General features: G+C 41.7%; 1 protein-coding gene across 1 annotated transcript in view; it reads left to right on the forward strand.

Annotated features, from left to right (window-relative positions):
• The window catches only part of SLC7A14 (solute carrier family 7 member 14), a 126382-nt gene extending 113072 nt beyond the window's left edge, over positions 1-13310 (forward strand). The window contains exon 8 of the mRNA XM_044291012.1: positions 12853-13310. Within this exon, the coding sequence (XP_044146947.1) occupies positions 12853-13169 (317 nt within the window). The 3' untranslated portion in view covers positions 13170-13310. The remainder of the gene's footprint in view (positions 1-12852) is intronic.
• Positions 13311-26073: the final 12763 nt, after the last annotated feature.

The following is a 26073-nucleotide window of genomic DNA, read 5'->3' on the forward strand; positions in this document are numbered from 1 at the left end:
TGGTTTCCTAGCAGATATTCTACCATGAAGGCCTGATTCACACAGTCTCCTCTTAACAGTTGTTCTAGAGATGTGTCTGCTGCTAGAACTCTGTATGGCATTGACCTGGTCTCTAATCTGAGCTGCTGTTAACCTGCGATTTCTGAGGCTGGTGACTCGGATGAACTTATCCTCCGCAGCAGAGGTGACTCTTGGTCTTCCTTTCCTGGGGCGGTCCGCATGTGAGCCAGTTTCTTTGTAGCGCTTGATGGTTTTTGTGACTGCACTTTGGGACACTTTCAAAGTTTTCCCAATTTTTCGGACTGACTGACCTTCATTTCTTAAAGTAATGATGGCCACTCGTTTTTCTTTACTTAGCTGCTTTTTTCTTGTCATAATACTAATTCTAACAGTCTATTCAGTAGGACTATCAGCTGTGTATCCACCTGACTTCTCCACAATGAAACTGATGGTCCCAACCCCATTTATAAGGCAAGAAATCCCACTTATTAAACCTGACAGGGCACACCTGTGAAGTGAAAACCATTTCAGGTGACTACCTCTTGAAGCTCATCAAGAGAATGCCAAGAGTGTACAAAGCAGTAATCAAAGCAAAAGGTGGCTACTTTGAAGAACCTAGAATATGGCATATTTTCAGTTGTTTCACAATTTTTTGTTATGTATATAATTTCACATGTGTTAATTCATAGTTTTGATGCCTTCAGTGTGAATCTACAATTTTCATAGTCATGAAAATAAAGAAAACTCTTTGAATGAGAAGGTGTGTCCAAACTTTTGGTCTGTACTGTATATAGCTAAAAATGATTATTGGGCCTGACAGTGTCCCTTTAAACTTTGAAAAAAACATTTTTTTTACATCACCATTTTTGTTTTACATCACCATATTCTGACCCCCCTAACTTTTTTATAGTTATATCTACTAAGCTGTGTGGAGGCTCATTTTTTTCCGGGACAATCTGTAGTTTTTATTGATACCATTTTGGAGTGTGTGTGAGTTTGATCACATTTTATAAAAAAATTTGGGAGAAGCAATGAAAAATGGCAGATGTGGCTATTTTGACCCTTTTTCCGTTATTCCATTTGCCGTATTGGAAACATATTTTTATATTTTAATAGTATGAGCGTTTTCTGTGATGGTGATACCCATGATTTTTTTATTTTTTGTTATTTAGGTACGGTATTAATTTTTTTATTATATGGAAAGGGGGCGATTTAAACTTTTATATATTTTTTTTATATATATATTTTTTGATATTTTTTTACTTTTTTGTAATGATTTTGAAGCTTGTATGTGGGCATACAAAATCAATTTTTTTTATTTTGAACAATCAGGGATTTTTAAAATGCATTTATTACTGATTATTGATCATTTCTTTTGTTGTCCGCCACCTGGTCGCCAGAATAAGAATTGCAGCATGAATGCCCTCAGCCTCTTCAGCAAGGCTGAGCGCATTTAAATCAATTATCGGCATCCTCATTGGCCACAGAGGATGCCGGTATCGAGCCCGGAAGCGCGAGCATCTGGGTTTTTGACCCTTTAGATGCCGTGATCTCACTTGATCACGGCATCTAAAGGCTTTAATTACCACGATCAGTATTATTGCTGGTCACCGTAATTAACCACAGATCTCTGCTGTTTGTAACAGCAGAGACCTGCCGTCCTTGTTTGCCTATTTCTCCAGCACCATATATGTACGGCGCTGGTAGCAAATGGGTTAATTAGGTCTGTTAATAGGTAAAGAAAAAAGTAGAATATATACATTTAAATTTCATAGTAGCCATAAGAGTAGGTATATGGTTATTAGGACACCAGTCATGTGTTAAATTGGTCTGATATAATGTACTGCATTACTTTTTTTTATTTTCTTTTTTTTAATTAATTTTCTCAAAAAACAACACTGTGTACACTTCAATATAACAAAGAAGGGGGGGACACAATACATCTTCAAATTCATCTCAAAATGTATAATCTTCTTAATATACATTAATAATGAGTTCCTGGCCAACCACATTCCCCTGTAAATCAATGTCAATCTATATAGGGCCCCGGGCGGTCTACTCATCTCCCTCCTTCCATAAATAAATAAATAAGAAATTCCTACCCAATCTCCCACCCCCCCTCCCATTCCAACCCCCCCAGGCCAGGCCACGGCCGTCGTGGGTGCGCTGGGCGACTCCCAACTCCCCTCCAATCTGATTCTTACTATGCCCACAAACACTGTAGAGCATAGAATGTACTTCCACCTGAATTTCCCTTGAATTTCCACCTAGATTTTATCATATTCGGTCGACAGCTCCACTCCAGCCATTCTCCTTCAGCTGTTTCTCCCCCCTCCGGTGCATGAGGCAAATTTAATATCCTCAAATTCCTAGACTCTGTGCATAAGTCTTTCCCACTCCAGTAGGGAAGGAGACCTGTACATCATCCATTTCCTGAGTATTAATACCTTAGCCACCAGGAATCCCTTCAACCAAAAGTTCTGTACACTTTTCAGTGTTCTAGTTTTGCACTCCGGGGGAATTATCCCGAGAATAACAAACTCGATGGTTGGAGGGAAGCTATTCTCCGCTAATAAACCCATACCCTGAAGTATACTGTGCCAGAAAGTTTTTAAAGCCGGACAGCTCCAAAGCATATGGACATATCCGGCTGCAGGGTGCAGACATTTCAGGCAACCATATTTTTTCCCATCTCCCTTTTTGGAGAGGAGATCTGGAGTGAGATATAGCAGATTTATTATTTAAAATTGTGTCAACTGATTTTGACGTGAACGAGAAGCCTTCTTAATATTTTTATATGCCTCCCGCCACTGTAGAGAGTTGCTTAACCCTAAATCTGCTTCCCATTTACCAACACTCTTAAATTTAAGAACAGTGCTTAATTCCTTTCTAAGTCTAGTGTAAATTTCTGATACCCGAAATTTTTTCCATACGAATTATAACAAAAAGATAGCAGTGTCTGTGTCCCCATTGTTTGAGAAATTTTATGTCGCGTGTATGCAAATGCGTGTTTAAGTTGAGCATATCTATACTGACTTATTACCGTGATGGGTCTCTAGTGAAATATTTCCCCTAAAAGTTTTAATTTGCCAAGACTACAGATATGTGACAGCTTCGTTATCCCTCTCCGAGTCCAATAATTATTATCATTTAGAGCGAGAAATTCATTGAAGAAGGGGTTGTCCCATAACAGGGTGAATTCCTGAGCCTGAGTGATCTGCAGAATAGACTTGGTCTTATTCCATACTTTCTGTAGCATTGAACTTATCGGGCACATGCCTAAGAGACCGGTTTCTAGTGTACTAAAAATATTCACTATAGGGTATGTCTGTTGATGGGTAAAGTAAGATAGCAGCATGCCATCTCCCACATTAATGCACCATTGCAGTTGGGAGGCAAGGTAGTATCCCTGAAAGTAAGGTAGACCAAGCCCTCCCTCACTTTCGGCCAAGGACAAGTATCGTTACTTAATGCGAACCCTTTTCCTGCCCCATATTAGATCATTAATCAGTCTATCGATCAAGTTAAAAAAAACTTCCTCGATCCATATGGGGCAGGGGCTGATCACATACAATATCCAGGGCAACAAAATCATTTTGATCAATGCTATTCTATTGATCTGTGAGAGGGGGAGTTTCTGCCAAACCCTAACCCTCTCTTTTACTTTATTTATCAGGGGGGTAATATTTAATTTATCATAGTCCCTTACTGAGTTCCCAATCTTTATCCCCAAATATTCCAAATGGTCTGTTGGAGATAGTACCTTCACCTTTACTGCATTTTGTGGGGGCTCGCGGTTCAGAGGTAGGAGGACGGATTTAGACCAGTTTATCTCATAGCCGGCAACCCGGCTAAACTCGTCTATAATTTGCATAACCCGTGGAACAGTTCTCCAGACGTCATTTAAATAGAGCAATACATCGTCTGCATACAGACTGATCTTGTCCTCCGTCCCCCCCACTCCGAACCCCGCAATTCCCTCATCCGCTCTGATCCTGCAAGCCAGGGGTTCCATAAAAATTGCAAAGAGCAGTGGCGAGAGTGGGCAACCCTGCCGAGTGCCACGTTGCAAACAGATAGAGGGTAAAATCACTCCATTAATATTAATTCTAGCCATGGGGCCATTGTATAACATTTTGACCCACTCAATAAAGTTAACCCCCAAATTCATTCTATGCATAGTCCGCCAGAGAAAGGGCCACTCCACCCTATCAAAAGCCTTAGCGGCGTCAAGGGACAAGATGGAGTGGTTTACCTCCTATCCTGATAATTAAAAAGATAGGCGAGTGATCTGAAATTCCATGGATCTCATATTTCATTTTTAAAATTAAAGGGATCATCTCGCTATCAGCCAGAGCAATATCAATTCTGGACATGGCGCTGTATGTCTTATTAAAACATGAAAAAACCTGTTTATTACCATACAACGCCCGCCAGATATCCATTAGTCCTGTTTCCTTACAAAAACCTCTAAACAATGGTTGTTTTCCGGCGTTGTATCTTACAGCGTTAGATATTCTATCCAATTCAGGGTCTAGAACACAGTTAAAATCCCCGGATACTAATAGCGGGCACCGCTCTTTACTGTAAACAAACGTGGCCAAATGATTCAAAACTCTCATAGCAAACGGAGGGGGGATGTACACAAAGGCCAGTATGCAATTTCGACCGTTCCATCGACCATATAAAAAAATATAACTCCCGCGGCGTCAATCCGATGTTCCAAAGGAACGAAATCTACGTTTCTATGGACATATACACTGACCCCGCGGGAGTATGACGAAAAGCTAGAGTGGAACTGGTGCGACGCCCATTTTTTGTTCAGATGAACGGGGATCTCGGGTGCTGCATGTGTTTCCAGTAATGCAACTATTGCGGGAAGGTGTCGGGAGATCAAATCAAACACTATAACCCGTTTTGTTCTATCCCCAAGCCCGCGTACATTCCACGTTAACACTTTTTCATTCATTGCGTTTTGGAGCTAAACAAGGGAGTCAACCAGCAACACCCAGCGATGACCCTGGCCATGCCCTAATGGAAAGGGGGCGATTTAAACTTTTATATATTTTTTATTTTTTATATATTTTTTTACTTTTTTTTTTCTTTTTTGTAATGATTTTGAAGCTTGTATGTGGGCGTACAAAATCAATTTTTTTAATTTTGAACAATCAGGGATTTTTTTAATGCATTTATTAATGATTATTGATCATTTCTTGTGTTGCCCGCCACCTGGTCGCCAAAATAAGAATTGCAGCATGAATGCCCTCAGCCTCTTCAGCGAGGCTGAGCGCATTTAAATCAATTATCGGCATCCTCATTGGCCACAGAAGATGCCGGTATCGAGCCCGGAAGCGCGAGCATCTGGGTTTTTGACCCTTTAGATGCCGTGATCTCACTTGATCACGGCATCTAAAGGCTTTAATTACCACGATCAGTATTATTGCTGGTCACCGTAATTAACCACAGATCTCTGCTGTTTGTAACAGCAGAGACCTGCCGTCCTTGTTTGCCTATTTCTCCAGCACCATATATGTATGGTGCTGGTAGCGAATGGGTTAATTAGGCCTGTTAATAGGTAAAGAATAAAGTAGAATATATACATTTTAATTTCATAGTAGCCATAAGAGTAGGTATATGGTTATTAGGACACCAGTCATGTGTTAAATTGGTCTGATATAATGTACTGCATTTCTAAAAATGACTGGAAGGATTTTCTTTTGGTGACCCATTGTATGGCATAGGCAGGTTTATGCATTGGAGGCACTTCATATTACACTATGCAATAATTGCAGGTTTATTCCCTTCTCTGTAGAGCTTAGTAGCAGATGGCTCTTCTAGTGAAATGTATATAACGGGAATATTTACCTGTATTTGCTACCTATTCTTCTTTACCAAGCATAATTGGTTACTATTGAATTACTGTATAAATTCACATTGAGCCAACAAAAAATTCACACTGACAAGCTGAAGTTTGTTTCTTTTTTTGCCTTGTACCCCATGGAGTTCAGGACACATTGTAAAGGGCATGGAGATTTCCTTTACATTTCTTTCACTGTGTTCACAGGTATACATAGCAATTAAATATTCACTTCTGCCAACATTTCATCTCTCTGAGTCCTTGGCTTGCAGCTGGGAATAATGAATTCTGCATATATAATGGTACATAAAAGAGTAACACACATAAAAGGCAATTAATACATTATTTTTTCAGTGACTAATAATCTCGTCAGATTGTTTGGTTATAAAGAGTCATCAAACAGCGACCATCAGAGCAGATAGTTGCAGTTATAATTGGGCATTCACAGGACAGCGCTCACCATGACTCGGACAAGATAGAGCCTCATTAAATTTCTATGAACAGAACTTTGCTCATATGCCATCTGGCACTGCTAGACCTGAGGCTTGTGTGCACATCAGAAGATTTCTCTAACACTCATCATGCATATTTAATTTGTGGAGCTGTCAGCGATAAAATAATTTTGCATCTCAATCAACATATTATCTGCCTGAGGAGGCCAACTATCATGATAGGGATTTGTCATCAAAAGTCAAACATATGTGCCCTAAACCCAAATCCTCTTTATTGCAATGTAGGTAAACATGAGAAGAGGAAAGGGACTTGGAAGGGCTCTTCAGGTTAACGTGCCCTTGTATTTTCACAGTTTCGATTCTGGATATCTTCCAAGAGCTCATTCATTTAATATGCATGTAGCAACTGGACACCTAAGGAATTTATCCTCTTGTGATAGCATCTAATGATATATGGTGGAACATGGTGCTCACAATGAGGGTGCCTCTGCCAGGACAACAGTCACAAGTAATTTATTATCTAAAACATGATGACGTTGAATGGAATAATTATAAAATTCTGCACTATTTCTCAAGTGGTTGTACAATATTAGAAAAAAATAGAATTATTTTCTTCCGTAAACAGCACCACTCATGTACAGATATAGTTCATAGACAACAATAGTGCTGTTTCCAGAAGGAATTCTGGCCCTTCATTTAATCCCATACAACCTGTTGAAGGATATATTTCAACCAGTTTTATTTTTAAAGGGAATGTATTACGAGTAGTGTTGGGCGAGCATGCTCGGCCAAACACCATTTTCACTCGAGCATTGCGATGCTTGGCACATAGCGGTGTTCGGCCGAGCACCGCGTGTGCTCGAGCACGATGCTCTAATCTCTTCCCTGCACGTTTGTTGCCTATAAACATGCGGGAAAGTACTGTCCCTCAGTGTAATGCCGTAGCCATGTTGGTTACTAGCATTACAGTTATTTCCTGGCCGATATGCGTTCTCGGGTGCTATATAGTGGTGCATACTAACAGACGGGGAAGTGGCCGCGCTTCCGATGGTGCACGCAGAGGCCGTGGCCCTGGGCACGGTGAAACTGTGCCTGCTGCCAGAGCACAAGAAACACACTCATCCACAATACCTAGCTTCATGTCCCAGTATGCAGGGCGGCACAGGACACCACTCTCGAAATCACACCAGTGCGACCAGGTGGTCCGTTGGATTGCAGCAGATAATGCTTCCAGTCAGTTAAGTACCACCCTGTCTTACACAAAGTCCAGTCTCAGTAGCTAAGAGTCTGGCCAACAGAATCCTCACCCTGATCCTCCTTCCTCCTACCATGGAGAGTCTTGCTAAACAAGTGATCCCACACTTGGATATTCAAAGGAGATCTTTTCAGCGACATTCCTTGATTTGGGCCTCTTGCCAAGCCCGCTTGAAGAGGGACATGAGGAGACCTTGTGCACTGATTCCTAAACTCTTGAGCATCCACAGTCAGAAGAAGATGACGGTGGGGAACGGCAATTAGTGTTTCACAAGGTGGATGATGATGATGAGACACAGTTGCCAATAAGTTAACAGCAATTAGTGTCTCAAGAGATTGATGATGAGGATGAGACACAGTTGTCAATAAGTAAGGTTCTTGTTAGGTCAACAAGTCAGGAGGATGACCAGAGTGAGGAACTGGAAGAGGAGGACGATAAAATCACTGACCCAACCTGGGTAGGTGGCAAGCCGAGCGAGAACAGCAGTACAGAGGGGGAGGGATCCGCAGCACCGCAGCAGGCTGGAAGAGGCAGTGGGGTGGCAAAAGGGAGAGGGGGGGCCACACCAAACAGGCCTGCAACTGTTCCCCGGAGCACCCCTTTGCAGCAATCTACCTTGCCAAGGGGTAGGTGATCAACAGTCTAGCGCTTTTCTGAGGAAAGTGCGGACGATAAAAGAATTGTCATTTGCAACCTGTGAAATACCAAAATGAGCAGGGGCGTGAACACTAGCAACCTCACCACCAGCATGATCTGCCACATGGCATCAAAGCACCCTAATAGGTGGCCGGAAACACCTGGGTCCACAATCAGTGTCTGAGGTTACACCACTGCCTCCTCTTCTCCTGTGTTACGTGCTGGCCAATCCCCTATCCAAGACGCAGACTCGGATGCCTCCCGCCCTGCACCTGGACCTTCGCAAGCACCATCAGCTAGCACATCCACTTATGTGTCCAGGCGCAGCTTACAGATGTGAACAAAAGCGCAAATACCCAGCCACCCACAGGCCATAGCACTAAATGCGCACCTTTCCAAATTGCTGGCCCTGAAAATGTTGCCATTTAGGCTTGTGGACACTGAGTCTTTCCACAGCCTGATGGCGGCGGCTGTCCCTCGTTACTCAGTCCCCAGCCGCCACTATTTTTCCCATTGTGCCGTCCCCGCCTTACACCAGCATGTGTCCCATAACATCACCAGTGCCCTGACCAACGCAGTTATTGGACACACATGGACAAGTGCTTTTGGCCAGGGATGCTATATTTCCCTGACGGCACACTGGATGAACGTTATGGATGCAGGGAGCGAGTCGTACCCTGGGATTGCGGGCCCTTCTTCCATCAGGATTTGCTTAGGTAACAAACAGCACAAGGCCGCAGTGCTGTGGCAGGGTATAAGGGACCAGACTGAGTTGTGTCTGATAATGGCTGTAACTTGGTGGCGGCTTTGGAGCTCGGCAAGCTCACACACATATCATGCCCAGCCCACGTGTTCAACTTAGTGTTTCAGCGGTTTCTCAGAACCTACCCAAATTTGCCTGAGCTACTGGTGAAGGTGCGCCGCGTGAGTGCCCATTTCCAAAAGTTATCTACAGCTGTCGCCGGTCTGGCAACGCTGCAGCAGTGCTTGCAATTGCCAGCTCACTGACTGTTGCGCGACGTTAGCACGCGCTGGAACTCCACGTTCCACATGTTGGCCAATCTTTGTGAGCAGCAGAGGGCAGTAGTGAAATACCAGCTGCAACATGGTTGTCGCCTTTCCAGTCAGCTTCCGCTCTTCACAAGCGACGAGTGGGCATGGATGTCTGACCTCTGTGAGGTTTTACACAACTCTGAGGAATCAACACAGATGGTGAGCGGCGATGCCGCTATTATCAGCTTGACCATCCCACATCTGTATCTACTGAAATTCTCGCTGCTCACAATGAAGGTGGACGCTTTGCATATTGAAGAGGTGAAAATGGGGGAAGACAGTACACAGGGTGATAGCCAAACCACCCTCCGTTCGTCTTCTCAGCACGAATTGGATGATGAGGAGGAGGAGCAGGAGAAGGTTGCCTCCGCTACAGAGGGTAGTACCCATAGCAGGTTTATCCCATCTGTTCAGCGTGGATGGGCTGAAGAGGATGAGGGGATTGAGAGTCATCCTCCTGATGAGGACAGCAAAGTTGTGTCTGTTGGGACTCTGGCACACATAGCTGACTTTATGTTATGCTGCCTTTGCCGTGACCATCGCTTTGTACGCATTTTGGCCAACACCGATTACTGGTTGTTCACCCTTTTTGACCCCCGCTACAAAGAGAACTTCTCATCTCTCATTCCTGTGGTGGAGAGGACTAGCGAAATGGTGCAATACCAGAAGGACCTTGTGGCAAAATTGCTCCAAAAATTTCCAGCTGACAACGCTGGCGGCAGAGTATGTAGTTCCTTGGGCAACCAAGGAGGGGAGACGAGGGGAACACGCAGCAGTTCCAACAGAGTCAGGGCAGCACTCTCCAAGGCCTGGGACAGTTTCATGACACCCCACCAGCACCCTCACTCTGATGCGCGGCCTAGTGTCACAAGGAGGGAAAAGTTTTGGAAGATGGTAAAGGAGTACATAGCAGACCGTGTCAGCGTCCTCAGCGATCCCTCTGTGCCTTACAACTATTGGGTGTCCAAGCTAGACACATGGCACGAACTGGCGCTCTATGCCTTGGAGGTGCTGGCCTGCCCTGCCTCCAGCCTTTTGTCAGAGCGTGTATTTAGTGCTGATGGGGGCATAATAACTAATAAGCGCATCCACCTGTCAACTGCAAATGCTGACAGGTTGACTCTTATCAAAATGAACAAGGCCTGGATTGCCCCTGACGTCTCTACTCCACCAGAGGAAAGCGGCTGAACATAAAGGCACTTTAAATGTGGCTTTTATGGTGTATTGAATACACTGTATTCCCATGCACCCAAAAAAGGGTATATGGGTCAATCTTCTTTTTCTCCTCTTCCTCCTCCATCATATCAACATGCTTATTAGGCTGCCCTCGCTCCTAATGTTTTAGAGGGTCAGCTCAGCAGCAGGCCCTCACCCCTAATGTTTTAGAGGGTCAACTCAGCAGCAGGCCCTCGCCCCTAATATTTGAGATGGTCAGATCAGCAGCAGACCCTCGCCCCTAAAGTTTTAGAGGGTCAGCTCAGCAGCAGACGCTCACCCCTAATGTTTTAAAGGGTCAGATCAGCAGCAGGCCCTCGCCCCAAATTTTTTAGATGGTCAGCTCAGCAGCAGGCCCTCGTCCAAAATGTTTTAGATGGTCACCAGCAGGCCCTTTCTCCTAATGTTTTTGAGGGTCACCAGCAGCCCATCAATCATAATTTTTCAAGGGTGTGTATGATGCCCTCCTTTACGTGTAATAAAGAGTATATTGGAGTGCCGGTTCCTTGTAATTTTTGGCAGCCCTTTCACTTAGTGCATAGGCTTTATGAGTGTAGGAGTCCCACTACCTGAACAATTGTACCACAATGTGAATGAGGTCCATCTTTATGTGATATACAGGTTGTATCGCAGTGCCTCTTCCTTGTAATTTTTGGCAGCCTTCAGACTTGCACTTTATATACAAGTAAATATACAGGAAAGAAAGTTTCCAAACAATTTTTCCTCTAAAATCGATTTTATCTTCGGTTTTGTGTGTATTATTGTCAGTCTGTAAAAGTGGCGTACTACTCGGACAACATCATTCCCAGCAGCGACCGTGGAGTCCAAGATGGATCCAGACATCCTCCCCATACTGTTCCCGAACCATTTCAGTGGTTGTTTCCATCAATTTCTGTCCTTTTCATATGAACCAGACACCCTCCCCTCTTCAGAGCAGGGGGTGCCTGGTTTAATGCTCGGGTTCTCACATTGACTTCCATTGTGCTCTGGTGTTCTGTAGAGCACCTGAGCATCCCAAAGTGTTCTACTCGAGCACCCAAGCACTTTGATGCTCGATCAACACTAATTATCAGTATTTGTTCATTTGTTTCTGTACATGATGACTGATGGGGCTATGTTGCCTGAGCTGTTGCTAGCACTTGGAAATATACTTTACAGCAGCCACATAGACGATAGGCACAATAGACTGGAGACTCATTGACCTCTATTCTAGACATACTGTGTGACCATGCAGACAGAGGTCATTGTGCAAGGCGGGGAAGCTGTGTCTATCACCTGTTGTGAATGATGGATGCTGTGTTTTCTGTATATAGGTGTTATCTGTTATTGTAATTCTGCCTGTAATGATAATGAAATGACTGCGGAAAAGTGATCTCTACCATACAGAGCAGTGTTAGCCTATTATGAGGCTTGGTGGCCAGTGCAAAACTGCAGGATTTTAGGAAGTTTTTAAGTGGCAGACACACAGTTTGGCCTGTCACTAAGAATTTAACATGAAATAGTTAAACTGTTCAGTGGGAAGCCTGCACTGAACTAATGCATTCATGATATGTGGGTTTAACCCTATCCCCCCTTTCCAGGTGCTGAATGACAGGTTTTTCTGTATTACTGTGCATATGGAGAAATGTCAGCAGCTGGCAGGTAGGAGAGGGCATGGTTAAGCTCATGTTTTACAAATACATTGGACTCTTTACTTCATGCTGGACTCCTCGCTTTGATCTTTTACTTGTGAGTACTTCAAAATTAGCTCATGTGAACTCCTTATTGACAGACCACTGAAATCATGTGTGTCTCACTACATTATGTTGTCCTCAGAAGGGGCCTGACTGGTTCTCTTAAACTACGTTGTCTATTTTCAAAGGGGTAAATGTTCAACTTTACTGAGGGTACTTTCACACTTGCGTTGTTGGATTCCAGCAGGCAGTTCCGGCACTGGAACTGCCTGCTGGATCCGGCAATCTGTATGCAAACATATACCATTTGTAGGCGGATCCGTCTCACAAATGCATTGCAATACCGGATCCGTCTCTCCGGTTGTCATCCGTAAAAACGGATCCAGTATTTATCTTTTTCATACTTTAAAGGTCTGCACATGCGGATTGCTCTCCATTCAGAATGCATTAGGATAAAATTGATAATTTTTTTTCCGGTATTGAGCCCCTAGGATGGAACTCAATACCGGAAAAGTTAAATGCAAGTGTGAAAGTACCCTTACAGTATTTATTATAATCAGATAACAAGGAAAAGCAGGGGAAACAGGAAAGAACATTTTATGAAAATATTAAGCAGTTATTTGACAATTTGATTTGTTTAAAGGTAATAAAAATGTCACACTTCCATCATCATCACTAATAGTATATTATATTCTTTCTGTGATCCCATAGGCTTGCTGATATATTTTGGCTATGGCATGTGGAACAGCACCTTGGAAATTAGTGCAAGAGAAGAGGTTCTCCACCAGAGCACGTACCAGAGATATGATGTTGACGACACCTTTTCAGTAGAGGATGGCTTATCCTACCCTCCCGAAGAAGAAAAATCCCAGGACTGGGGTAGTGCAGATACAAAAGGATACTACTATCAGCAGACAGGGGAGGCACAAGACAGCAACCGGTCAAGCAGCAGACCGAAAAGTAAAGGAAAGCATAAACAAGACTTTGATGCTTTGATTGCCAATGAGGAGTTAGACTACCCAGAATAACCATTAGCACATTGTGTTTGTGATCCACCTCAATTGTGGCCTAAAACGCAACAGCTTCACAGGCCCTGTATGGGGATTCTCTCCTCTCTCATGCAGTGTACTGCTTACTAAGTTGTAAAAAAGTGTTTAATGTTTTGCTGATTTTCCTTTCCATACATTTCAGGCCTACATTATCTTCGTTTGTTTTATTATATTATAATGAGGATAGTCCAAAACAATACAGAGTAAAACTTCCTTTCTCATGGTTGAAATACAGTTGGCAGTTCTTCAATTGATGTTTCCTATTTATCTAGAATTTATATATTTATAAAAAAGAAAAACTTTCATTATGATTTTGGAAAAGAGAAGGTCCAGAGAACGGTTAGGCATGGGGAAGATGTAATGGTCCGAAAATAGAGGTGACATTATAAAACCAAAGTAATTACATACATACATACATACATTGTGCTGCAGTGTAAAATATATGGCTTTGGATTTCTATTGTGCTTGTCTAGCATAGGATAGTCATAGACGTAGGGGAATTATGCAGGATAGTTAAAACCTGTACATACAAAACTTTGGCAAAGACGACTAGTTGGGAAATTCCACTTGTAAAATATGTAATGGCATCATAATGAGGATGGAAAGTGTCCTATCAGAATGTTTCAGACACATAAGCTCAACTATGATGTGTAAATCCATCCTGGTACAGCCAACAATCAAACTATATAAGTATGTGGTATGAATGGAAGGATATTTGCATTGTTCTCATGCAAAAAGGATGATGTGGGCAGTAGTTTCTGGCCTTGGAGATTCCAAATGTTTGTTCAATAGGATGTAGTGCCCAAAGAACCTACCAGAAGTAATAGGAAGAATTTAAAGTAGGAGTTTTATGAAAGCACAATTATTTGTTATTGAAATGGTTCTACAAAGATGGAGGATGGAGAAAAATCAGGGGTGGACTAAAAGTAACATGGTTTTCATGCATATAAAAGGGTATTACCATCTCGGATATTTATGGCATAGCAATAGTATATACCAGTGATGCCCAACCTATGGCCCACGGGCCACATTTGGCCCGCAAAGCTGTATCATGCGGCCCATGCAGTGACCGAAGGCGGAGGTTGCGCAAAGTTGCAGAAGAGACGAGCCTGCGCCACCATTCTTAATTATACTGTGGGGCAGTACTATTATTAGTTTTGCGGCGACTGAAGACCGCATCTCCCCACACCCACCCATACAGCCCCCCTCAGGACTCTCAGCCAGGCATTATAGCATGTCAAAGGAGAAGGTGAGGACGAGTCAGATGGGAGCAGGAGGTCTATGGAGGATGTGACTGGTGAGGTGTGGTAGTGGTGGAAGTGATTGGACCTGAGCCTATTTCTTAATATGTGATTACTATGTCTGGTGCCCGTGTGCGAGGACTCATTATATTGCACCACAATACATTTCTAGAGAGAGTTTCCTGCATTCCACTCCTTAGTTTTGCTATGCCCAGAGATGTGTCACCTTCACAGTAATGCTCACATGCTCCCTTCACAGTGGTAATGCCCAGATGTGCCCCCTTCACAGTAGTAATGCTCACATGTACCCCCTTCACAGTGGTAATGCTCACATGTACCCCCTTTACAGAAAAAATGCCCAGATATTTGCTCCTTCACAGTAGTAATGCTCACACGTGCCCCCTCTTTCTGTCAAAGCTACCTGGTTATGGCCCACGAAATGTATAGTTTCACAGTTCAGACAATAACCCGTCTGCAGGTATACCATGTCTAGTGAGGCCCTCAGATGAAAAATGGTTGGGCACCACTGGTATATACCATAAATGTCTGATTGGTTCGGGCTCCACCTCTGGGACCCGCTGCCCCTTTTACCAACCACTATACCCATGATACACCTGTTTTGTAGGACTTGCATTGAAATGTAAGAAGTGCTACAATTTGGTTAGGGCTTATGTGCTCTTGGCTCATTCCCAATTTGTCTCCTCAGAGATAGTTGACAGATATATTTTAAGAAAAAAAGACTAAGATAGAATTAAAACATGTGTGCCAAATTATTTGGAGAAGAAATGAATATATATACAGTAGTTTTCTATTATTACAATAATAACCAACAACCCCCATTCTACTCAAGGGATACTGTTACACTTGCCTGTACATAGCTGAAGATGTAGCGTAGAGGAATCTGTGGCTATACCCGCACATTATATAATTAGACTCTGCTGCTTCTTAAGAATTATTAAGCCTCTGTTAGAGGAGTTTTCATATGTAGATTTGATATAAAAATTTAATAGACATTAATTATCGATCCAAAAATGCTATCCTCAGGTTTGTAATATAAAATCTATTGATATCATTAAATGCATTTCATTTGAGGTGCAGTTTCAGATGGTTGCTGTTCCCTGTATGGAAGACTTTCTAAAACCAGTATATTTTTGTCTAGGTGGGAGAAGATATAGAAAAGTGTAAAAAATGGTTCTGATTGTATATATCCTGTGATAGATGTAAGGCCCGCAGTCTAGGAACACTATTGCTGCAGCTTGAGACACATCCAATCTATTTTTACACGACTGAAGTATTTTTCAGATGTAGTTGCATGTTTTACTTCAAGGTTTTCAATTGTGTGATTTTCTACCTCTGCTTCGACTTCCAATATTCTGTCAATGTAGGTATTGTAGCACCGAACATGGCAGTCAATCCACCCAGTCTTATTTGATGCTATTTATATGGCTAGAATGTTCCTAGATGTTCTGTTATTTCCATGTCATCGTTGTGCAGCATGTCTACTGTGCTTTATATCTAAACTCACTATTAAAGGATGAAAGCTTGGAAGGCAAGACAGCGTGACGTGAAACATTGTGTACTTGCGCTGGGTATACTGAGACAATATGGACATCTGGCTATGCTGTATTACTGTGTGTATGTGTGACAGTTGCATTTAGCTGATGTTCTCTGTTCTCTAATGCAACTTGTAAAAACACATTGCAGAAAATGAACCACTTAAATCCAGAATGTTTTTTGGTGCCTAATATTAAACGAGTGCCACTCCGGAGCATAAAGATACCAAGAAAAGATATTCTTGGAATTCTGGTTGTTTCACTGTAGCACTCTCCATGTAATACCTAACCAATACCTCGAGTTTGGTGGTACTTTGACTCATAATGCTGTTGTCTAATACATTCCTATTATCCAAACTACAATTGCTGCATATCAGATAAAGTGAATCCACTGACCTTAGTGCAAACTATAGTCTATATATTATGGTAGACTGTAGAGGGCCTGTGGGATGCAGACTGTTTTAGCAGTGATGCACGCCTGGTGGCCCAGGGCCCACACATGGTCCTCTTGTGCCTTATGTTCAGCCCACAGGGAAAGCCCCAGTATTTTAACCAAAGTACCGCCAAAATGAGTTATACTTGCTTGTAACCTGTGTAGTCAGAATCATGGTGAGATCTTTTCTTTATATTAAAGTGGTTGTCTCAACTGACCATTACTAAGGTGAGATGGGACTAAGCCCCAACCAGCAGGTGGATGGGAAACAGCAGAGTGGGCCAGCACTCCACTGTTTCAGTGGCCCCCATTGCAATGCATGGGAGATACAGAAACAGCATAGGACAACACATTATGCTATTTCCATAGAACCCATGCACTGCAATAGGAGCTACTAAAACAGCAAAGCACTGGCCCGCTCTGCTGTTTCCTGGTGGTTAGGACTTAGTCCCATCTTGCTATCGTAAAGGTGAGATGAGACAACCCCTTTAAGCATTTGTGGTATATGATGCTTGAAAATCACAGTCATAAAATATATTGTTGGTGAGAAGCCAATCAGTCTATTGTTATGTGATATGTCATTTGTCCTTTAAACGCTGGCTTAAGAATCAGTATGTCTCATGTGTTCCTGCTACTACAAATGGAGTATTGATTCCTTAATATTTTCCAGGAAGTTGCAAAATAAGAAGAATTTACCTTGAAATGTTTCATCATCAAATTTAATGTATTTTCTGATCTCTTGAATTTCAATGTTTTGTATTGCTTTATCTTGAAATTGTACAAATACAGTAAAAATTTCTAGATAAGACTCCATATTTGCATGTAAATGTTAATGACCTGTGATGAGACTTATATTATGCTGATCTGCCTAAGAAGACTTTGGGAATTGCTTTTTCATTTTCTGATGTCTGCCTTTAATGTATGATAATCCATGTGTGCATTTGTCATTCATTAAACAGTCGTGTAGATGCCATGTACAATGACCAAAAAAATAGAAGCCCCATCAATAAGCATCAGTCCTTACAGTGGGATCACTAGCTCCGGCCACCCTTGCAACTAGGATAAATAGATAAAACAATCTTTGGCTCTTCGCACGATACTGTATTAGATTTTTATGGCTACCACATACCTTCAGTAGTTGTTGGCCAACATCTATTTCTCCTGACTCCCTCCCTGCTTCCTCATTTAGCCAAACGTGTATTGTGTTCAACAGATAGAGAGACACTTCTGATGTCGGCTTATCTCCTAGGAGAATAAAAAGCATCAAGCGAAAATATTCACTTTGCCCGATCCTTCTCATACCCGACGAAAACTGACAGGGAAGAGTCAGGAGCTCCCCACACACATTAGATTGTTGGCCAAACATGCCATTATGTATGGTACCAAGGCCAAGATCAGATTCCATCATGTGAGATCAGGAGACCCTATGTCAAATCTTGCTGTGGGAAAGCCTTTCCTAATCAGACAGGATCAAACTCCATTATTGTGTAAAGCAAAAAAATGGAGAGCAGCCTGGAGCAACCAGTCAGATCATAGCTATTCATTTATACAGCCAATTGCAAAGTGAAAGTTCTGCTGCTATGGACACCTCTGCTTTTTCTTAATTGCCGCAGTTATATGACAAAAGTCTGTGAGGTGTATATATTAAGATTAGCATTTTATATGGCAGCTTTAAAGGGGTTATCTCATGAAAAATGTAGACAACGAAATACATCATATAGTACATGACAATCTCTTTCTAACAAAGCTAGAACCAGCCCTGTACCTCACATGGAGCCAGAGATCTCCCCATTAATTTCTCTGCCCATTGATTTATATCAAGCTGACAGCTCAAGGGGAGTTTTCTGCTGCAGCTAAAGAGGTGTGTCTCAGCTCTCCCTATCACAGCTCAGGAGGTGTGTCTCAGCTCTCCCTATCACAGCTCAGGGGGCGTGTCTCAGCTCTCTCTATCACAGCTCAGGAGGTGTGTCTCAGCTCTCCCTATCACAGCTCAGGAGCTGTGTCTCAGCTCTCCCTATCACAGCTCAGGGGGCGTGTCTCAGCTCTCCCTATCACAGCTCAGGAGGTGTGTCTCAGCTATCCCTATCACAGCTCAGGAGGTGTGTCTCAGCTCTCCCTATCACAGCTCAGGGGGCGTGTCTCAGCTCTCCCTATCACAGCTAAGGAGGTGTGTCTCAGCTCTCCCTATCACAGCTCAGGAGCTGTGTCTCAGCTCTCCCTATCACAGCTCAGGAGGCAGCTGAAAAATGAAACTGAGCATGTGCGTCCATCTTAGTGAGCAGGACAAAGAAATAATAAATAAAAAAACAGCAGGTGGTGCTATACAGATACATTTTATTGAATAATTCAGTGGCTATGCAACATTTTTAATTACATGCAATTACTGTAAAAAAGTATTCAGATCCATGTGCTGGTTTGAAAACTGTAGAATATTTTTTGTGGGACAACCCCTTTAAACCATACTTCATTGGTCCTAATAAATTTGGTACATCTTCTATTGTCCTGAAGACAGAATATGAAAACTATTTGCACTATAATTTACACCATTTTCTGTCTTTTTTTATAATAATAAATCTGTAGGAAACTTGCTGGACTTGCTCTGCCGACGTTTCTCTTTACTTTAAAAGTGATGAAAGGTAAAAAAAAAAATTAAAAGTGTTGCAAAGCAGTTGATAAATTTACACCTGCGTGTTGCTCCAACCTAAATATTAAACATTTAAGTCACTAAGGCCCAAATTTACTAATGTGAGAGCACCTATATTTTGGGCATAAATTGAGACATTTAGTGAGACATATTATCAGTGCCTAGTCCGACAAGGGGATGTGGCCTAATATGCATCATTTTGTATAGAATTTTGCCACAATTCTTGTTTTAAATTCTCTTCATGATTGGATGCTAATAGCATACAATTAGAGAAAAGTGATAAAATGACTGTGATAAATCTGGTAGAGGTCTAGACAACCTTCTAAGTTTGATAAATCTGCACCTATGTCTTTTTCATAAAACACATGGGGGGAGATTTATAAAAAGTTATGCAAAGGAAAGCTGGCTTAGTTGTTCATCACAGCCAATCAAATCACACCTTTTTTCAGAGCACCTTTGGAAAATGAAAGGATCAATCTGATTGGTTGCTATAGGCAAATAAACCAGTTTCCCTTTGCACCATCGTTGATAAATCTTCCCCCACTCCTTCTGTATTGCCAAGCCCAAGCTTGTACTAGAAAAGTGATTGCATAGTAAATACTGGGAATGGACCTTCACAGAAATGGAAATAGTTTTCATTATATCTTTGCTGCCTCTTGTGTAATGCTGCCTTTGCCATGTGCCTAGCTTGCCTATAATGTAAATACCTTTTTGATGGTTTTAGATATAACACTATTGACAAGTGCAGATTTTTGCTTATAAAGAAAAACACAAAAATAATTTGTATCAATGTACAATGCTTATAGCTATGCTGTGATTTTATACACTCAGTTTAGGCCTTAAAAAAGTTCTAGTTAAAAATAGGTTCATGTATAGAGAGAATTTTGTGGCAATCGATGGACGCCTTACCTATACAATGATTGTGATTGGCTCTAATATTCATAAGTACGCCCCAGTAATGATATTGAAGAAAAATGAAACTGGGCATAGTTATAATAATCAAAATGTTTTTTAAGATTGTGATGGCGAAAGACAATTGTATTGAACTTGGAACACTGATATTTATTAACAATAATAATCTTTATATACTGTAGCTCTAACATATTCCGCAGCACTTTATAATCAGAGGGAACATATAATTCATATATTAAGTGCTCATGCACATGGCTGTTGCCTGGCTGTGCCCGTATTGCTGCCCACAAATAGCACACTTGAATAGGTCCACAATCCAGAAGGTCGGTGTGGAACGGAGGCACCAAACCCAACGGAAGCACTACGGAGTGCATCCGTGGGGTTTCTCTCTATGCATGCACTACTTTTTTGTGGTAAGGACAGACCCATTCAAGTTGGTCGTGTGCATGAGTCCTAAGGGTAGGGGCCCTGCTCATATAATCTGTAGAGATTTCAAGTGCATTTGAGTGCATGAAGTATGAAGGTTGCTGCTGGATAAAGGGATCAGGTTTTAAGGAATAACATACAAGGGCTGTAAATGGAAAATAATTAGATTAGGGAATGTAACAGGCCATCATAAATAAGATGGTTATTTTAGGACTTTTAGACGTAAAGCTATTGATGTTGGGATTTAACCTGATTGTCTGGGGTAGCACATTCCAGAGAGCTGGTGCAGCTCTATAAAAGTCTTTGAGTTGGGAGCCAGAGGTTAAAATTATGGAGGATGTTAGTCTTAAGTCATTGGCAAAACACTGAGGATGGGTAGGGAGGTAGGCAGAGATAAGAGAGAATATGTAGGGGTGTGCACAACTGTGGAGAGTAGTGTGGGTTAGGGTAATAGGTTTAACCCCTTCCTGACCAACCCACATAAATTTACATTGGCGGTCATGCATTTAAAAATAGAGCCATAGCCACCTTTTAAACAGCAGGCACCCAGGATTAATGTATGCCATTTAACTTATCAGATGCCGTGGTCAAATTTGACCATGCCATCTGGGAAGTTAAAGACCGGGAGACCCAGCCGTGTTCCGGCTCCCCCTGGCGAACATCGGGGAGCCGCAGCATGTAGTCTTCAACAGCCCTTGTACTCATGAGTGGCATAGGGCTGCGCACATTAGTTCCTATGGAGAGCCTGCCTGCAGGGCTCCATAGGAACTTAGTGTAATTGTCATAGACTCCAATGCTAATGTATTGGCGTCTATGAAAAAAACAATCTAATGATTGCTTGTTATAGTTCCCTAAAAAAAAGGTTTTGAAAATATTAAAAAAGGATAAAAAATTCAAATCATCCCCCCTCTTTATTCTAAAGTGAATAACCCCAATGTTGATAATCTTTCAGGGTACTGTAATTCCCCCATTCCAGTTATTACTTTAGTTGCCCGCCTCCTCTCCAGCTCTGCTATGTCTGTCTTGTTCACAGGAGCCCAGAACTGTACACAGTACTCCATGTGTGGTCTGACAGTTTACCCACGACAGATGTTAAACTTACCGTCCTACAGTTTCCAGGCTCTGTTTTTGGACAATTTTTAAATATTGACACTACATTTGCTATGCACCAATTCTGTGGAACACTCCCTGTCAATATAGAGTCCTTAAATATCAGAAATAAGAGTCTGGCTATGACATTACTTAATTCTTTTAGGTGTATGCCATCTGGTCCTGGCGATTTGTCTATTTTAAAATTTTTAAGACGCTGCTGTACTTCTTCCTGGGTCAGAAAGGGCACTTTTAATAGGGAATTAACTTTTACATTCTGCATTTCATCTGACAGTTTATTTTCTTTATTTTCTTCAGTGAATACAGTGGAGAAAAAATATTTAATAGCTTTGCTTTCTCCTCATTGCTCTCTGCAACTCCCCCCTCATTACTCTGTAGAGGGCCGACAGCTTCAGATTTATACTTTTTACCATTTATATAATTAAAAACATTTTAGGGTTAGTTTTGCTCTCTTTGGCAATTAATCTCTCAGTCTCCAGTTTGGCGTATTCAATTTTTTTCCTTATAGTTTTTTAGTGCTTCCTCGCTATCCTCCTGTTTTAGTGATTTAAATGATTTCTTTTTGTCATTTATTGATTTATTTATAGTTCTATTTATCCACATTTTTCTTGTTCCTTAACCTTTTATTCCCATAAGGTATGTACCGCTCACAATTAGATTTTAGGATGCTTTTAAAAATATCCCATTTTGTGGCTGTATTTTTTATTTTTTTTAGGACTTTGTCCCAGTTAGTTAGGCCTATAGCCTCTCTTAGTTGGCTAAATTTAGCTTTTTTGAAGTTTGGTATTTTTGTTCCTCCCTGAAGAAACACTTTTTTGAATGATAATTGGAAGGTTATTACTTTATGGTCCTTATTTCCCAGGTGTTCCCCGACTTGCACACCTGCTGTTCTATCAGGTCCTGTTGGTTAATGCAAAGTCCAGTATGGCTGTCCCTCTAGTCGGGTCCTGAACCAGTTGGGAAAGGTAATTATCTTTGGTTATTGCCAAGAACCTGTTTCCTTTGAGATATACAAGTTTCAGTTTCCCAGTCTATATCTGGGTAGTTGAAGTCCCCCATAATAACCACCTCATTATGATTTGCTGCCTCATCTATCTCGTTTAATAGCAGATTTTCTGTGGACTCTGGTATATTAGGTGGTTTATAATAAACTCCTATTAGTAATTTGTTATTGTTTTTGCCTCCATGTATTTCCACCCACAGTGACTCCACGTGTTCATGTCCCTCACTTATATCTTCTCGGACTGTGGGCTTTAGACAGGACTTTACATAAAGTCAGACCCCTCTCCGGTTTTGGCGATCCTTTCTAAACAGACTGTAACCCTGTACATTAACCGCCCAGTCATAGCTATCATCCAGTCATGTTTCAGTTATTCCCACTATGTCATAGTCCTCCTCACACATCACTAATTCCAGTTCACCAGTTTTATTAGTCAGGCTTCTGGCATTAGTATACGTACATTTAAGAGGTTTATGTATATTTTGTACCCTACACTTTTCCTTCTGAGATGTTCTAGTCCCAACTTCCATTTCTCCCCCAGTCCCATTACCTTGCCCTCGGTCTCTATCTGCACTATCTTCCCATCCTATAACGTAATTACCCTCCCCCAGTCTCTAATTTAAACACTCCTCCAACCTTCAAGCCATCTTCTCCCCCAACACAGCTGCCCTTTCCCCATTGAGGTGCAGCCCATCTCTACGATAGAGCCTGTAGCCGCTAGAGAAGTCGGCCCAGTTCTCCAGGAACCCAAACCCCTCCTTCCTACACCATTCGGCCTGACAAATACCGCTGCATACATACGGTAAACTCTTCTGCCAGAACAGACTACTGCAGTTTGAGCCAGAGATGTGAACGTAGCCTTACTTTTCCCAAATGTAAACATGTCCAAGTGTTGCCAACCTGAATTTTTCTTTTTTTCTAGACACGTTATCCAAAAATCATGGACAGCCACCATTTTTTACGGACAAATTGAAAGATCAGATAAGCAACTGCAAATTAGAAGCAGAGGCTCTGCCCTTGCTCTATTAATCAGAGCAGACAGAAAAAGTCAGGGTGGGACTAAATGTCCAGCCCTAGTAGGTGGGCCCTTCTTCACCTGTGGGGACAAATCAATTAGTTAGAGTCGATCCACTTATCTTGATTCTATTCTTTGCACGGGTACTGGCAAAATATCCCTTGTTTTACGGACTGACCAAACACAGCACTGCACATTGTACAGTGGTATTGCAGCCCAGTCCCATTCACTTTAATGGAAGTGAGCTGCACATACATTACATGACTGATGAACGTGGAGTCACTGGCCTAGGAAGGGGCTGCAGCACCCACCAGAGAGTTGAACCCCAACTGATATATTGATGACCTATCTCTTATTTATTTTTTATATGCACCCCATAAGTGAAATATTCATGCATCTGCTCTAGTTCAGCTAAATCCTTCTTATACACAGGCGTACTAAATTGTAGACATTATTCCAAGTGCTTTGTTCAGAGCTAAATATTTCTGCATTACTTTCAGAAAGGCTCGTTTATACCCCCTGTTCTGTGTTATCAAAACCTTAATTGCATATACTGATCTCCTACATGGGAATAAGTCTCATAATATCACAGAAAGGAGTCATTTGTTACTGATTACCCCCTTACCAGTATGAAACAAAGCCATGGGTGTCCACTTTAGAAGGTCACAGTTTTCTTTTTGTATTGCTCTAACCACAGTTCTCTTAATGCTGTTCCCATATGAACATAGTCGAAAGGTTTATTTCTTTGATATGCTTGACTGAATAGTAAGCGTTAAAATACTCACAAGGTTCTACAAGCCCCAAAAGGCTAGGATGGCCTACTCAGGTACAAAATTGTTCCTTTTTCTGTGATAATCTAGTAATACTAGATTAGGGGCAGCATGGTGGCTCAGTGGTCAGCACTGGGGTCCTGGGTTCGAATCCAACCAAGGACAACATCTGCATGGAGTTTGTATGTTCCCGTGTGTGCATGGGTTTCCTCTGGGTACTCCGGTTTCCTCCCACACTCCAAAGACATACTGATGGGGAACTTAGATTGAGAGCCCCTTGCGGACAGTGTGATACTAATGTCTGTAAAGCGCTGCAGAATATAGTGGCACTATAAAAAATGTGTTAAATGAATAAATACTATGCAGATTGCACTTCTGCTATGTGATACCACTATCTGCTACACCAGACCCTATAACTTGTAGCTACACCTCTTCTGAACATTTTTAGTTAATTCTCTACTTAGAAAAGTTGTAGAAAATACCACCTGACCTTACATTTTTTTTTACTCTATATTAAAATTATCAACAGGATGCACCTTGTTTTCATGAATCCTCTGTGTTTTACAAAGCAATGAGTTAAAGAGGATGCGCCATAAAGTACTTTTTGCTCTAAAGTTTATTTTCATCAATTACTCTAGCTCCCATTCCTTCTTAGATTGTTTTGTTTTTCATTTGCAGTTTTCTTTTATCCCCCATGCTTGAATACTACTTTAGTTTGTCATGTGTCTGCTATTCCATCATGCCTTAGGGCAGTGAGATGTGTCTTGGCCACCATGCCCCTTGTTCTTACCAATGAGGTTTCCTACATCCTACATTATAAGAATCCAATGCAGGACATAACTTACAGCAGCTGAATATCGAAACTGATTTAACACAGGATGCACTGGTAGGCTTATAACTTCAGAATACGGCATTTTTGATAAATGGTGGTAACAGCGATATCTGTTGGGCGAGATTCATTTATATTAATAAATTAAGCTACATAGGAATAAGTTAGGTAATTCTACCATATTTTAGCTTCTTTTGCCTTTAGCCCAGTTCTTAGATGGCAACATATTGGGGGATTTCCAGCCTCGAGGGGCTGTCTCTGCTGCTATATTTTCCTTCTGCTGCTTCATTGACAATCTCCTGTGCAGAGGCTCTGCTGCCGATACTGTGCATTTGCTGCTACACTTCCAGGTAACGGCGCATGAACAGTCCCTGCTGCAGTACGGAAGCAGAGACTCTGTGCTTGCACCCCTATTCAGTGCAGTGAAGAAGCCATGATATTGTCAGGGCCTGGTGAGATGTCTGGCCCTGCGAATCAAATGGCAGAGGGGAGCTTTTTCACGAGCAGCAACTCTATTTGATGAATGAATCAATTTGTACAGATCGATTCACCAATGCCTAGGGCATAGCCACCACACCTCGACACATTTATTATAATTTATACCAGGAAACTGGTGTAAATTATAACTGGAATCTAGGTGCACTGACATCACAAATGCAACATATTTACTAAGAGGCCTGCACATCTTTAATAAACTGGATGCATGTTTTGCAAGCAGGCTTTACATTAAGACTGTGAAACCCAAATCTTTAGTAAATGACACCTATTGTATACAGAACATTCGGAAAGTCTTCATACACTTTCACTTGTTTTACATTTTGTTATGTTATGGCTTTGTGCTAAACCAAAAAGTTTTTCCCCAGTAAAAACTGAATTTTAGAATGTTTGCAAATTTATTAAAATAAAAAATAAAATTTCACCTGGATATAAGTATTCAGACCATTTACTAT

The sequence above is a fragment of the Bufo gargarizans genome, chromosome 4 (assembly GCF_014858855.1).
Source record: "Bufo gargarizans isolate SCDJY-AF-19 chromosome 4, ASM1485885v1, whole genome shotgun sequence".
NCBI classification, from domain to species: Eukaryota; Metazoa; Chordata; class Amphibia; order Anura; family Bufonidae; genus Bufo; species Bufo gargarizans.